The 14,177-nt window shown below is 43.0% G+C and overlaps 1 protein-coding gene across 1 annotated transcript; it reads right to left on the minus strand.

The window, feature by feature from the left end:
- Positions 1-23: 23 nt before the first annotated feature.
- Positions 24-11,027, minus strand: LOC139464615 (putative L-amino-acid oxidase YobN). The gene is made up of 7 exons (XM_071246141.1): positions 10,755-11,027; positions 8,323-8,401; positions 5,693-5,830; positions 4,522-4,623; positions 3,367-3,773; positions 2,831-3,104; positions 24-466 (listed from the first exon to the last, which is right to left on the minus strand). Exons 1-7 carry the CDS (start codon positions 11,025-11,027, stop codon positions 24-26), a joined length of 1,716 nt encoding a protein of 571 aa, XP_071102242.1.
- Between the last annotated feature and the right edge of the window lie 3,150 nt (positions 11,028-14,177).

Consider the following 14,177-nt stretch of genomic DNA (forward strand, 5'->3'; position numbering starts at 1 on the left):
AACAACATTTCCATGTTGTTGTGTTAGTCTGAACATGGGTCAGAGGAGCAATCAGATTTAGAAACAACAGCTTCGTTTTGGCGACAAAACTGATAGGCTGCCATCAGCCCCGATTCGATGGCCCCTTGCACCCAGCCGTGAGAATGTGAAAGAGCCTCGCCAGCAAGGTAGACTGGGTGTTCTGCTTCCTGAAGGCACATCATTTGATCGTGTTGGCCGGGGGATTGGCGTATAAATCCCCCACGGGCGTGGACGTTCTTCCCCCAAGAGATCACCACGCCCTCCACAAACTCGTCAACTATCTCGGGATGTATTTTTGCAACTTGTTCCACAGCACTCTCTATGGCTGCTGCATCAGATATCGAGTCAAAGAACTCGCTGTCCTGGCCCTTATTATACACTAGGATGACGCCACCCTCGCCGATAGGGGAACCACAGTTACTCTCATCAAGATAATACAGTTGACCTGAAAGGAAAGTAAGACATAAAAACGAAACAACTCGTAAGCGAATTTTGAAACCCACGAGTCCTTGATCCAACCAGAGAGGGTGCCAACTTTCACCCCCTAGGCATCCTGCAGGCCACTCAATTTGCCTTGTCACGCAATTTAAGTGAGAGAGTATGTTTTTTACCCCGCTTCAGGCACCAGGCGAGACACCAGAAATGGACTTCACACATTGTACCCATGTGAGGAATCGGACCCGGAACGCTTTAACCACTTAGCTTCCCCGTCCATTTTCAGTGTCATATCAGTGTACACAGCTTGTACAAGTCAGGTTGAGTGGTCATAAGCTGAGGGATAAATGTTTTATCGATTTGTCTCTCTTTGCAATGAAATAGATAAACATAAATTTTAACATTGAAATAAATATTTCATGGTATCCAGGGTATCCAGCATGCGGAATACCATTTACCAAGGATTGTCATCCGGCCAGTTGGGGTTGGCACCCTCATCTGATATCAACTTTATATTTCGTGCTTTACCGTTTCTTGATCTTTTCAAATGAACACAATGATTCACAATCACAGAACACAACCATTCAGATGTAGAAATGACACTTAGGAACGATTGCATTTGTAAAATATACACAACACTATTACAGCGCGGCTTTATATTATTTGCATTCGGAACTCCTTCATTACAATCGTTTTCGTGATTCAGAAATCAGATATGCTTGTCTGACTGTTTGGAATACTCGTACCGAGAATTTAGAAGCCTCGGCGTTCTTTGTCGCGACCCCCCATGAAGGTGTTGTCAGATCTTTACACAGAGTCAGGGTCATACCTGGGTCAGATAAATGTGGATTCGAATGTTTGAAATGACATTCACGAACTTGCACAAGCACAAACGTCAACGTATGCAAGAGAGACCGTGGCATGCGAATCGGGAAATTTTAAAAACGACATTCCCTTAATGTTTCACCGTACATATTGGAAAATAGCAGCATAAAAATAGCCTGTACAATCATGTTCTCTAATATGCTTCTAGGTCATGATTGTGTCATAAACACCGTTCATAATTTCAAACATTCAGCTTGATGATACCGGTAGAATTACAAACAGTCTTGAATTGTTCAAGCAATCTGTAAGAAATGAACTCTTATATAAATATACCCTTATGGTAATGATGAAATGTAGCGTTACCAAATTGGTATATATATGTAGCGTGTAGACTGTACACATATGCAACTTTGACAAAGTAATAAATAATAATCAATATACAGCTAAAACATTTCTGTGAACTGCAACCGTGCAACTGTTGAGTCATTGTCAAGGTCAACCAAATCAATATCAATCAACTTTCACTGGAAGTTGAAGTTGTTTAATCTGTTCAACACATGGTATACTGCATGGTGTGATTGATTTTGGTATATCATATGCGCACACCATCATATATCACAGACGTCCTCGGTGGTATAGTGGATATATCGTTCGTCCGGAGAGAGGAAGGTCATGGGCCGCGTCATACCAAAAGACGGCACTTGTTGCTTCAATGCCTGGCGCTCGTCATTCAGAGGATAAGGCACGGACTTGTAGCCCCGGAGTCAGTATGCTCAATCTGAGTGGAATATCCACGTTATTTTGCGGCTTGATATGTCAGTGGGCTAGGGCTATAAAACCGTCATCATTACGGACCAGTATAAGCAGTCGCACAGACACACGCACGCACGCACACACACATACAGACAGAAACAAACACACAAACACACACACAATCAAACAAAGACACGCACACACACATACACACATATATACACATACAAAGACACACACACAAACACGCACACACATACATACGCATCCGCGTGCGCGTGCGACGCTAAACCACATTTCATATCACCTCAAACTTTAACGGCTCCGTTAAGGCTGGAGTGAGTAAGTGAGTGAGTTGTGTTTAACGCCGCTTTTAACAGTATTCCAGTTATATCATGATCACGGCGTGTCAGCTTAATGTGGGAGGAAAGCCCGAAGTGATGAAGGTCTAAGACGTTTACCACTTCGGTGAAACCCACGAGCACGGGTATGGTGCTGACAAACCTAGAAACATAATCGGGGCGAACCGGGATTCGAACCCACAATCATAGGTTTCTGGCGTGCCCAAGGGACGCAACTCTGCACAGCGAATCGCAGCACCTTAGACGACTGGGCCACCCGTGCCCCCACGTTAAGGCTGGAAATGATAACAATTTTCCTTACAGCCCAGACAATCATGACATTCACGGAACAAACGTTAAAACCTGATTTCTTTACCAGACAGAAGCAACGCTTTGAACACACAGTACAAAGAGACATATGGCGGGATGATGAGTTAATTGAACACAAGTTTTACCAATCGGGAGATCGGTGGTAGCCATTCCACCCTGGTGGCCACCAGAGGACTTCCAAAAGCTGGTCCTGCACCGTAACGCTATCTTGTTAACCGGTATGTAGTGGGCAGCAGCAATGGCACGGTGCCTCTCGGGAGAGAAGGGGACGTTCATCTGCCGGAGGATGGGGAGAGGAACGGTGATGATGACAGCGTCCCCCGTGTAGGTTACAGAGTCATCTGATACCTCGTCCCATCCCGTTACCGTGGCAAGCTCTTCGCCGCCTTCAGACATCACCTGTGTTGTTATGTGACAGAGCAGTTAGTGATTATGAGCTCTCTGAAATCTACCCTTTTCAGCACTCGGACAAATTACAGTCAATTAAAGAAGCTATCGAACCGGACCACCTGATCAAATTAGGTCGCCTCCAAGACCAATAATTTGTTACGGCCTGACAAATGAACGTTGTAACCAAATGACTGCACAGTAGACGGTCATCGATATTGTTTCGTTTTTACATAACACGTTGTCTGACATGTACCGTTTTGACATAACTGACCTTCTCAACAGCGTGGACCCGTACGCCGTATTTGATACATCTGCTAAGATTAACATCAGGATTCCAGCCATTTGGGGTTGGCCGCATGAAAGCAAGTGGTAGTGCATCCATCCCGTCGCGGGCAGTGTATACAGGTTCCAACATGAACCTGCCCATGTCATTACGGAGAGTCTCAATCAGACTGTTGTTAAGGAAGGACGCAGCATAGCTGAGATAGATATATCCTTCAATGGCTATTTGTGGCCATGGCCTCAGTTTATGAGACGTCGTCTGGTTGATGTCAGTATGAAGGAACTCGTGGAGAGACATGGAACTCCACTTTCGCACCCAGAGATCCCAGCCACTTGTACTCCCATCTTGCATTAGCTCCTTCATCACTGGAGCAATAGTCGCCTTCCAGTAGGACACTGAAAGTCAAGGAAGCCTTAAAACCAGGAAACATTTAGCCTGCATCGCATCCATCTCTTCAAACATTTAGGAGAATGAATGTTGTTTCCAATGCAATCATCAGTATTTCTACAATGTCACTATGGCCTGTAAATAATCGACTTTTAAACAAATCAGAAACTGAAAGAATGTTCTTGTGTTGACTTTAAGGGACTGCGTGGTATACTTGTGACCTTGTATCCCCCGGTCACAAGAAGATAACATTGCAGGAAATGCCATCAACTGCCAAGGTATACATTCATACCACCCAAACACTACCTCTATACCCAACACCATCACTCCCTCCATACCCCATCCAACGCTACCACTATATCCCACCCCAACCCTCCGTCCAAACCCCATCCCAACCAACCCTCCATACACAACCAAAACCCAACGTCAATATCCCACTCAAGCCCTTCCTCAAAACAAAACCCAATCCCTGCTTCCATCATCCTCACCAACCCTCCATCCAAACCCCACCCCAACTCTCCGTCCAAACCCCAAACCAACTCTCCGTCCATAGCCCATCCAACCCATTCTCTATGCAACACACAAAACCTCCTTCCATACCCCACCCCAACCATCCCTCAATACCCCACCTCAACCCTCCGTCCAAACCCCACCCCAACCTTCCGTCTACAGCCCACCTAAACCCTGCCTCCTACCCCTGGCCAACCCGATGGGATGAGAAGTACCAAAGGGTCTTGAATAAAATAAATTACTTACTTATGTCGGATATATTCAAAGCTTCTTTGATTTGAGGGGTGATATTGACGTCCCATCCCTTCCAGTGCTTGTCACAGTAAAAGCCAGGGTTCCGGTTCCACTCTTTACCAAATTTCAAAACAGTTCAAATGTCAAAAATCAATTTTCTATTTTTCTCTGTTTCTCTGTTATCGAAATTATAAAATGACCTAGTAAGTAGCTAGCGACCTCCTTTATTCTTCATTTTTCTTCTCAATGGTTAAGTTTGAATATTCGTCCGTTTAATTTAGAACGACTGGTTTTAACACTGGGCAAAGCCAAAACGCTTGTCCTCTCTGACCAAATAACATCGTTTGAATTCACCACCATTTACATCTATGCAATTTCTAATGCAAATTTCTGATGATTGTCGTATCTAAACGTATACACTTATAACGTGTTGCATAGACTTTGTTTCCATTTACAATTAAAGTAATCGTAATATTTTAGCTTTTGTGTTAAACGGTAATCTGATCGTACCAATCGCATTGGCGGATGTAAACACAAAAGTCAGTTCCCTCAGCATTAAGACTCACGAAGCGTGTATTTTTATGGATGATAATGGCCCTGTGTTGCTAGGTCGTCAATTAGCGTATCGTTTTGTATTTTGCCCTAGTCCATAAACATAAGTACTTTACTTTGTTAACTAGTGGTAGTGTCATAGTCTCGACTTTGTCCTGTTTCTTTAGTGATTAGTGCCATCTATAGACATCTCTTTCGTCAACCTGTAAATAGACTTTCATTATCTTGTAATTTCAAATAGTATTCTTTATTGTCACCATGTTGTATTACATTTTCAGAGCAGGATATGTTAGTTTATCATGTAACGAAAATATGAAATGTATTATTCTCAATATGACTGTAAAATCACGATGGTTGAAATATCTACGCCTGAATATTGTTGTTTAAGTTTTTTAGTGAGTTTGAAATGCTTTTTCACTGTACTAACTGTTGTACACTGATTATCATATGCCAATGTTTTAAGAAATGTTATACCTATTTGTTTTACGTTACGTCATGGGTGCCATTAATACTGGCTACCTCTGCGAAAAGAATAATTGAAGAGAGCTTTGTACCTCTTTAACCGGCTATACATGTATATTATTTATGCAAGAAATTTATTTCTGATATAAGATAAAAGACGTATACCTACCAGATAAAGTATGTTTTTCTCCGTGAATGTAGTACAGGCTGTGAGGGTTATTTTCTCTGAAAGGGCATTTGTGGACATTGAAATGTTCCATGTAATGAATCGTCAGGTAGTGGCTTGGTGGGAATCTCATCGCTCCAGCTGTTCAGTAAGATAAACGGTTTGGCAGATAATTTTATCTCCCCTACTACACAGAGGACGACGATCTTATATTCTATGGTGGATTTTTATATGTATCATCATAATAAAGCTTGATAAAAAATCGTTTGTACATGTAGATCTCCCAGAAAATATATTGCGTCTCAAACAAAAATTCTATAACCACTAACAACTACCCAGAATATCAACTAGCCAGTCCCGAAACACAAAAACCCTGTTTTTCACATAGAGCAAAATCTCCCTCTTGCTCGACATTTATACGCAGTTGCACATGGAGACATATCTCCCGCTGGCATGATATACAAACCCAGTTGGACATGGAGCAATATCACCCTCTTGCAGGACATAGAAACCCAGACTGGCATTGGGCAATATCTCCCTCTTCCATGACATAGAAACTCAGTTGGACATGGAGAAAGATCACCCTCTTGCATGACATAGAAACCCAGACTGGCGTTGGGCAATATCTCCCTCTTGCATGATATACAAACTCAGTTGGACATGGAGAAAGATCACCCTCTTGCATGACATAGAATCCGAGTTTGAAATAGAGCAATATCTCCCTCTTGCAGGACATATGAACCCAGTTAGACATGGATCAATATCTCCCTCTTACATGATATAGAAACCCAGTTAGACATGGAGCAATATCTCCCTCTAGCAGGGCATAGAAACCCAGTTTAACGCGGAGTAATATCTCACTCTTGCAGGACATAGAAACCAAGTTGGACATGGAGCAATATCTCCCTCTTGCAGGACATAGAAACCCCGTTGGACATGGAGTAATGTCTCTCTCTTGCAGGACATAGAAACCAAGTTGGACATGGAGCAATATCTCCCTCTTGCAGGACATAGAAACCAAGTTGGACATGGGGCAATATCTCCCTCTTACACGACACATAAACAAAGTTGGACATGGATCAATATCTCCCGCTTGCAGGACAAATGAACCCAATTGGACATGGATCAATATCTCCCTCTTGCGTGACATATAAACCCAGTTAGACATGGAGCAATATCTCCCTCTAGCAGGGCATAGAAACCCAGTTTAACGTGGAGTAATATCTCACTCTTGCAGGACATAGAAACCAAGTTGGACATGGAGCAATATCTCCCTCTTGTAGGACATAGAAACCCCGTTGGACATGGAGTAATGTCTCTCTCTTGCAGGACATAGAAACCAAGTTGGACATGGAGCAATATCACCCTCTTGCAGGACATAGAAACCAAGTTGGACATGGGGCAATATCTCCCTCTTGCACGACACATAAACACAGTTGGACATGGATCAATACCTCCCGCTTGCAGGACAAATGAACCCAATTGGACATGGATCAATATCTCCCTCTTGCGTGACATATAAACCCAGTTAGACATGGAGCAATATCTCCCTCTTGCATGACATAGAAACCCAGTTGGACATGGATCAATATCTCCCTCTTGTAGGACACATAAACCCAGTTGGACATGGAGCAATATCTCCCTCTTGCGTGACATATAAGCCCAGTTGGACATGGAGCAATATCTCCCTCTTGCGTGACACATAAACCCAGTTGACATGGAGCAATATCTCCCTCTTGCGTGACATATAAACCCAGTTAGACATGGAGCAATATCTCCCTCTTGCAGGACATAGAAACCCAGTTGGACATGGAGCAATATCTCCCTCTTGCAGGAGATAGAAACCCAATTGGACATGGAGCAATATATCCCTTTTTGCAAGACATAGAAACCCAATTGGACATGGAACAATATCTCCCTCTTGCAGGGCATAGAAACCCAGTTAGACATGGAGTAGTATATCCCTCTTGCAGGACAAATATACCCAATTGGACATGGAGCAATATCACCCTGTTGCGTAACAGAGAAACCCAGTTGAACATGGAGCAATATCTCCCTCTTGCGTGACAGAAACCCACTTAGACATGGAACAATATATCGCTCTCTCTCTTGCGTGACATAGAAACCCAGTTAGACATGGAGCAATATCTCCCTCTTGCGTGACACAGAAACGAGGTAACACGTGAGGAGAGTTGTATCGTCCTTCCTGCATTGAACATAACACGTAATGCGTTATGCAAACCCCAGTTTGAGCTATATACCCATTCTTTATTCAACACACGTGATGTAGCACTACATGTAAAGGTCGACTGTTTTAATACAGTAATACACAACTACATGTCCAAGCACTCTATCTCCTCCGGTTTTACACCATACCGTGGGCATTTTCAACCTTCCCCACCTTTCTCGACAACAAAACGCAACACAATATTCCAACAGAGCAAAGATTACGGCCTGATTTGTGTTGCGAACACAAAAACTAAGACTTTTTCTGTATTTCTGCTTATTCTCAAATTACCGAGAGAAAAATGTCAGTTTGAAGAAAAATGTCCCATAAGTATGTATAATCCCGCCCAGTACAGAACAGCAACACAGACTAAGGACGATCGGCAGCTAGTTAACCATATACCAACCGTCTGCGTGAAGTCCATTTGCGAATCTTATTGTTTTGATGCGTCCCCCGACTCTGTGTTCGCTCTCAAGAATGGTGACCTGCAAAATTCAACCACCTGCTGTTTTCATCTCAACTAATATCAGTGGTTATCACAACAATCTACAATCATCTGCCACTGTTGCCATTCCTATCACACCAATGAACTTCTATCCCGACTACAAAGAGCTGCTACAGTTGCCATCACGACTACAATCAGCTGCTACTGTTACTATTAAGACTACAAGCAGCTGCTACAGTTACCATCACGACTACAAGCACCTGCTACAGTTACCACCCAGCTACAAGCAGCTGCTATAGTTACCATCACGACTGCAAGCAAATGCTACAGTTACCATCACGACTACAAGCAGCTGGAAACAAATATCATCACGGCTACAAGCAGCTGCTACAGTTACCACCCAGGTACAAGCAGCTGCTATAGTTACCATCACGACTACAAGCAAATGCTACAGTTACCATCACGACTACAAGCAGCTGAAACAAATACCATCACGACTACAAGCAGCTGGAAACAAATGCCATCACGGCTAAAAGCATCTGCTACAGTTACCACCCAGCTACAAGCAGCTGCTATAGTTACCATCACGTCTACAAGCAGCAGGAAACAAATACCATCACGACTACAAGCAGTTGCTACAGTTACCACCCAGCTACAATCAGTTGCTACAGTTACCATCACGACTACAATCAGCTGCTACAGTTACCATCACGACTACAGCATCTGCTACAGTTACCGTCACGACTACAAGCAGCTGCTACAGTTACCATCACGACTACAAGCGGCTGCTACAGTTACCAGCACGACTACAATCAGCTGCTACAGTTACCATCACGACTACAAGCAGTTGATATAGTTACCATCACGACTACAATCAACTGCTACAGTTACCATCACGACTACAATCAGATGCTACAGTTACCATCACGACTACAAGCAGTTGATATAGTAACCCTCACGACTATAAGCAGCTGCTACAGTTACCATCACGACTACAATCAGATACTACTGTTACCATCACGACTACAATCAGCTGCTACAGTTACCATCAGGACTACAATCAGATGCTACAGTTACCATCACGACTACAAGCAGCTGCTACAGTTACCATCACGACTGCAATCAGCTGCTACAGTTACCATCGCGACTACAAGCAGATGCTACTGTTACCATCACGACTACAAGCAGATGCTAGAGTTACCATCACGACTGCAATCAGCTGCTATAGTTACCATCACGACTACAAGCGGCTGCTACAGTTACCACCACGACTACAATCAGATGCTACAGTTACCATCACGACTACAAGCAGATGCTAGAGTTACCATCACGACTGCAATCAGCTGCTACAGTTACCATCGCGACTACAATCAGCTGCTACAGTTACCATCACGACTGAAATCAGCTGCTACAGTTACCACCACGACTACAATCAGATGCTACAGTTACCATCACGACTACAAGCAGCTGCTACAGTTACCACCACGACTACAATCAGATGCTACAGTTACCATCACGACTACAAGCAGCTGCTACAGTTACCACCACGACTACAATCAGATGCTACAGTTATCATCACGACTACAATCAGCTGCTACAGTTACCATCACGACTGCAATCAGCTGCTACAGTTACCATCGCGATTGCAATCAGCTGCTACAGTTACCATCACGACTAGAATCAGCTACTACATCTACCACGACTGCAATCAACTGTTGTTACCTCACAACAATGAGCTGCGATCCCTGCGATTACAATGAGCTGCTGTTACCACCACGACGACAATCGACAGCTGTAACCACCATGCACACAATGAGTTGCAACTGTTCTCATCACGACTACAATGACCTGTTGTTACCACAACAGCAATCCCCTCACGACTACAAAGAGATTCGTGAAGATCTGGGTTGAAAATAGGTTTTCAGCAACCCGTGCGACTAGGCTTGTCGTAAGAGGTGATTAAGTTTTTTTCGCCAAAAACATTCGTGGTGTGTGCGTGTGTGTGTGTGTGTGTGTGTGCGTGCGTGCGTGTGTGTGTGTGCGTGTCAGGGGGTGGTCTGGACGTGTAGGGTGTGGGGTCTAAGGGGTCATATGTTTCATTGGGTTGGAATAAGTCTTCAGCACCCCATGTTTGTCGTGAGAGGCGGCTATGTTTGTAAAAGAGGCGACTTAAAGGATAGGGTGGTCATGCTCGCTGACTTGGTTGATGCATGTCATCTTATCCCAATTGCGTAGATAGATGCTCATAATGCCAATCACAGGATTGTCTGGTCCAGACTCAATTATTTACAGATCGCCTTTAGTGCAGAGTGCAGCCCTAAAGTGCCCACAAACAAACAATAAGCGTTTAGTGACACAACATTTAGGCTCAGGCATATAGACGCACAGAATACCTCATGCCCAGCTTGTTGTAGCTCGTAAGCCGCAGCCAGGCCCGCCACCCCGGAACCCACGATAAGCACGTGTTTTGGTCGTCTGGTCACCTCTTGGAAGTATGGCGCCGGGTCGTCAAGGTCAGCGCCTTTGGCGCATGCGTAGTTGAGACCCCCGGTCATTATTGTGTCATAAAATGCCCTGAAATTGTTGTCTTGTTGCAAGATGCTGGATTTTGTTTCTTCATCTGGTAAATTGTGCACCAGAGAGTCAGCTATTCCAGAGATGCTCATTCTGTGACAACACTGTAAAGAATTGTGAACATTGGTGGGTCATAGGCTGAACAACACCCAGGTCACAAGCGGGATACGATCTCAGCACCTGGTACTTGCTTCAAGCTTATACAATTGCACAACAAACTCATTACCAAAATACACTAATATTCTTTTTTTTTCAACAATTTACACAAAATAAATAATTTATTTCTCAACGAAAACTTTGAACACTATATGTATAGATGACAAGGAACATCTGTGAATCAATACTCACGATGTCTATCACTGCATTGCCTGGTCCAGACTCGATTATTTACAGTGAGTGAGTGTGAGTGAGTTAAGATTTAACGTCACATCGCCAGTATTTCAGCCATATCGTGACGAGAAGTACATTAATAATACATAGATTTAGACTAAATATAAAGCTGTCAACGAAGGACAGTACAATAACTAGAATGTCACAGATTCGATTTAAAACTAGTTGAGAATATATAAAAGCATTTGTATTCAGTGAACAACACAATATAAAAATGTCAGTAACTAAAGGGAGATCACCATACTAGGGACCATGGGGACTTACAGTGCCTTTGCTTCCTGCATGGACCCCCGGCAGGATTTATTTATATCATCCCTTCAGTCACTGGCGATAGTTTACCAGTTAAGCCTAAGATTGAAATGACAAAAATGCTACGTTTAAAAAGTATGGTATGCATAAAAATACCAATGATTTGGGACTTGAATACCCTCTTAGGGGGACAATAATTTTACGCTACTTCAACCCCCCTCTAAGGGTTCAGCCACGATTTATTTACAGACCGCCGTCATATAGCTGGAATAAATAGTGCGGCGTTAAACAACAAACAAACAAAAAACATCTGTGTTACTAATATTTAATCTACTGTTGGCAGATTTCAATAAATATGATTCTATATCATTCCTTATACTTTGAGCTCTGATGTTGTCAGAGTGACTTATTCAGGACAACCATTGTCCAAATAAACATTTTTAATTCCATAATCTAGTTTTTTATGTAGCCGTGATATCTCCTTCACTTAATTGCCATTGCATTGTATATATTGACTGTCAGCCAACCTGTGCTACTATGTCACTATGTACTGTTATTTGTATTATGACATCTATGGTCTCAATCAGTTATCGCCTTGGCTGTGTCGGTAATCACGCACTTAAGTGCCATGACCATGGTCCTCTCTCTTGCTGTAATCCCACCCCTTACCATAACGCTGCTGCCCCCGAACCGATCTTCTTCCATGACACAATGATTGACGTAACGTTCACCTCGTCGGTTCACTCGAAACCGTCCATCACTGTGGCTGAGGTGAAAACGAGACTCGTTAGTGAATAGAACTTGTCCCCACTGCATGGCCGTCCAGCGTAGACGCTGTCTGCACCACTGGAGACGTGTTTGACGGTGGTTTCCTGTCAAACTGGGACGTCTGGCGGGTCTTCTGGCGACAATCCCTTGTCGATTATTGGTTACGCGTGGCCTGCCACTCCGAGGACGGTCTCTGACTGCATTCGTATGTTGCCAACGTTGCCATAAACACCAAATGTTGTTTCTTTGGACGTTGAATTGTCTTGTAACATCACGTTGACTGACTCGATCCTGCTTCAAGCATACCAATGGCTCTCAGACGCTCATTTTCGGACTGGCGTGGCATTTCGTAATGTTGAATAATTGCGTAATTGTGGTTGTTGTCAGCACGATGCTAAACAATGCATATGGAATCCCGTTAACGCACATGTTTTTATATCCATTCTTGGGTAGTGAAATGCATGGGGCTGCCATAAAAAGCAACTTTTGCATGGAATGCATGCTTTTCTGTAGCAGTTGCGTTTTTGTGACTACAATATTGAAAACCAAACTATACTTTTTTGAAAAATACACTAAAATATTGGTGTCACAGGAACTTTTGTTGTTGAGTATATTATTATTATTATTATTATTATTATTATTATTATTAATATTATTATCATTATTATTATCATTAAATTTGTCTTTTCAAAATGTATTTATGTACGTGCGCAATTTACTTCAAATTATATTTTTAGTCAAGCTAGATCTTCGAAGTTATATATGTAGGGAATCTTTGAAATACCTCCAGGCCACGCCAGACATGTAAGTACAGCTAGGGTATAAATAATTCTAAGCAGTTGTTTTATCGAGTCACACCTTAAAGCTCGACCCGTAATTGAAAATATCTAAACGACAAAGTCATTGTTACAAGTTTTCAATGTGCACAGTTTGGTACCACATTTATGTGCACGTTTTGTTCTGTTGTCAGAGCAGGCATTGTGCTCAAAGAGCACAAGGAAAGAATTAATAATTTTCATACAACTGTAGGTATTCCCGGTCCGAATAGGTCCCAAGCACCACATGCATACAACTTGAACAACTGGCTCTGTGACTGACATGACTTTGTATGTTTGTAAATGTTAATCGGGTTACGTGATTACACAGGTAGTTCGTTTCGTGTTGTTCGTGATTCGACTATTGCTATTGCTTTACACAACTTAAATATATAATAAATACAAATATTTTGCAAAATATGTAAGAAACATCGATGAATAGATAATTAGGTTATGGGGGCTGTAAAGTGCATACTCGAATGGAGGAAATGTCTGTCTCCATCGCAGCCTATCCGTATCTCCATCAGGTATTGGCGTCTCCATGATCGTTTATCAGAACCCCAGTGAGGTATTGTCGTCTCCATGATCGTTTATCAGAACCCCAGTGAGGTATTGTCGTCTCCATGATCGTTTATCAGAACCCCAGTGAGGTATTGGCGTCTCCATGATCGTTTATCAGAACCCCAGTGAGGTATTGGCGTCTCCATGATCGTTTATCAGAACCCCAGTGAGGTATTGTCGTCTCCATGATCGTTTATCAGAACCCCAGTGAGGTATTGTCGTCTCCATGATCGCTTATCAGAACCCCAGTGAGGTATTGGCGTCTCCATGATCGTTTATCAGAACCCCAGTGAGGTACTGGCGTCTCCATGATTGTTTATCAGAACCCCAGTGAGGTATTGGCGTCTCCATGATCGTTTATCAGAACCCCGTGAGGTATTGCCTTCCATGATCGTATATCAGACCCTGTGTGAGGTATTGGCGTCTCCATGATCGTTTATCAGAACCCCAGTGAGGTAT

The sequence above is a fragment of the Haliotis cracherodii genome, unplaced genomic scaffold (genome assembly GCF_022045235.1).
Source record: "Haliotis cracherodii isolate W230 unplaced genomic scaffold, xgHalCrac1.p SCAF_17, whole genome shotgun sequence".
Lineage (NCBI taxonomy): Eukaryota > Metazoa > Mollusca > Gastropoda > Lepetellida > Haliotidae > Haliotis > Haliotis cracherodii.

Bases quoted from the DNA above. Each gene is read 5' to 3' on its own strand.
- LOC139464615 (XM_071246141.1), bottom strand. From the start codon at position 11,027: ATGAGCATCTCTGGAATAGCTGACTCTCTGGTGCACAATTTACCAGAT. The intron at 5,831-8,322 runs GTTGGTATATGG...CTTACTGAACAG, and splicing joins AAATGGACTTCACGCAGACG to CTGGAGCGATGAGATTCCCA. The intron at 3,774-4,521 runs GTAAGTAATTTA...CTTGACTTTCAG, and splicing joins TTTGAATATATCCGACATAA to TGTCCTACTGGAAGGCGACT.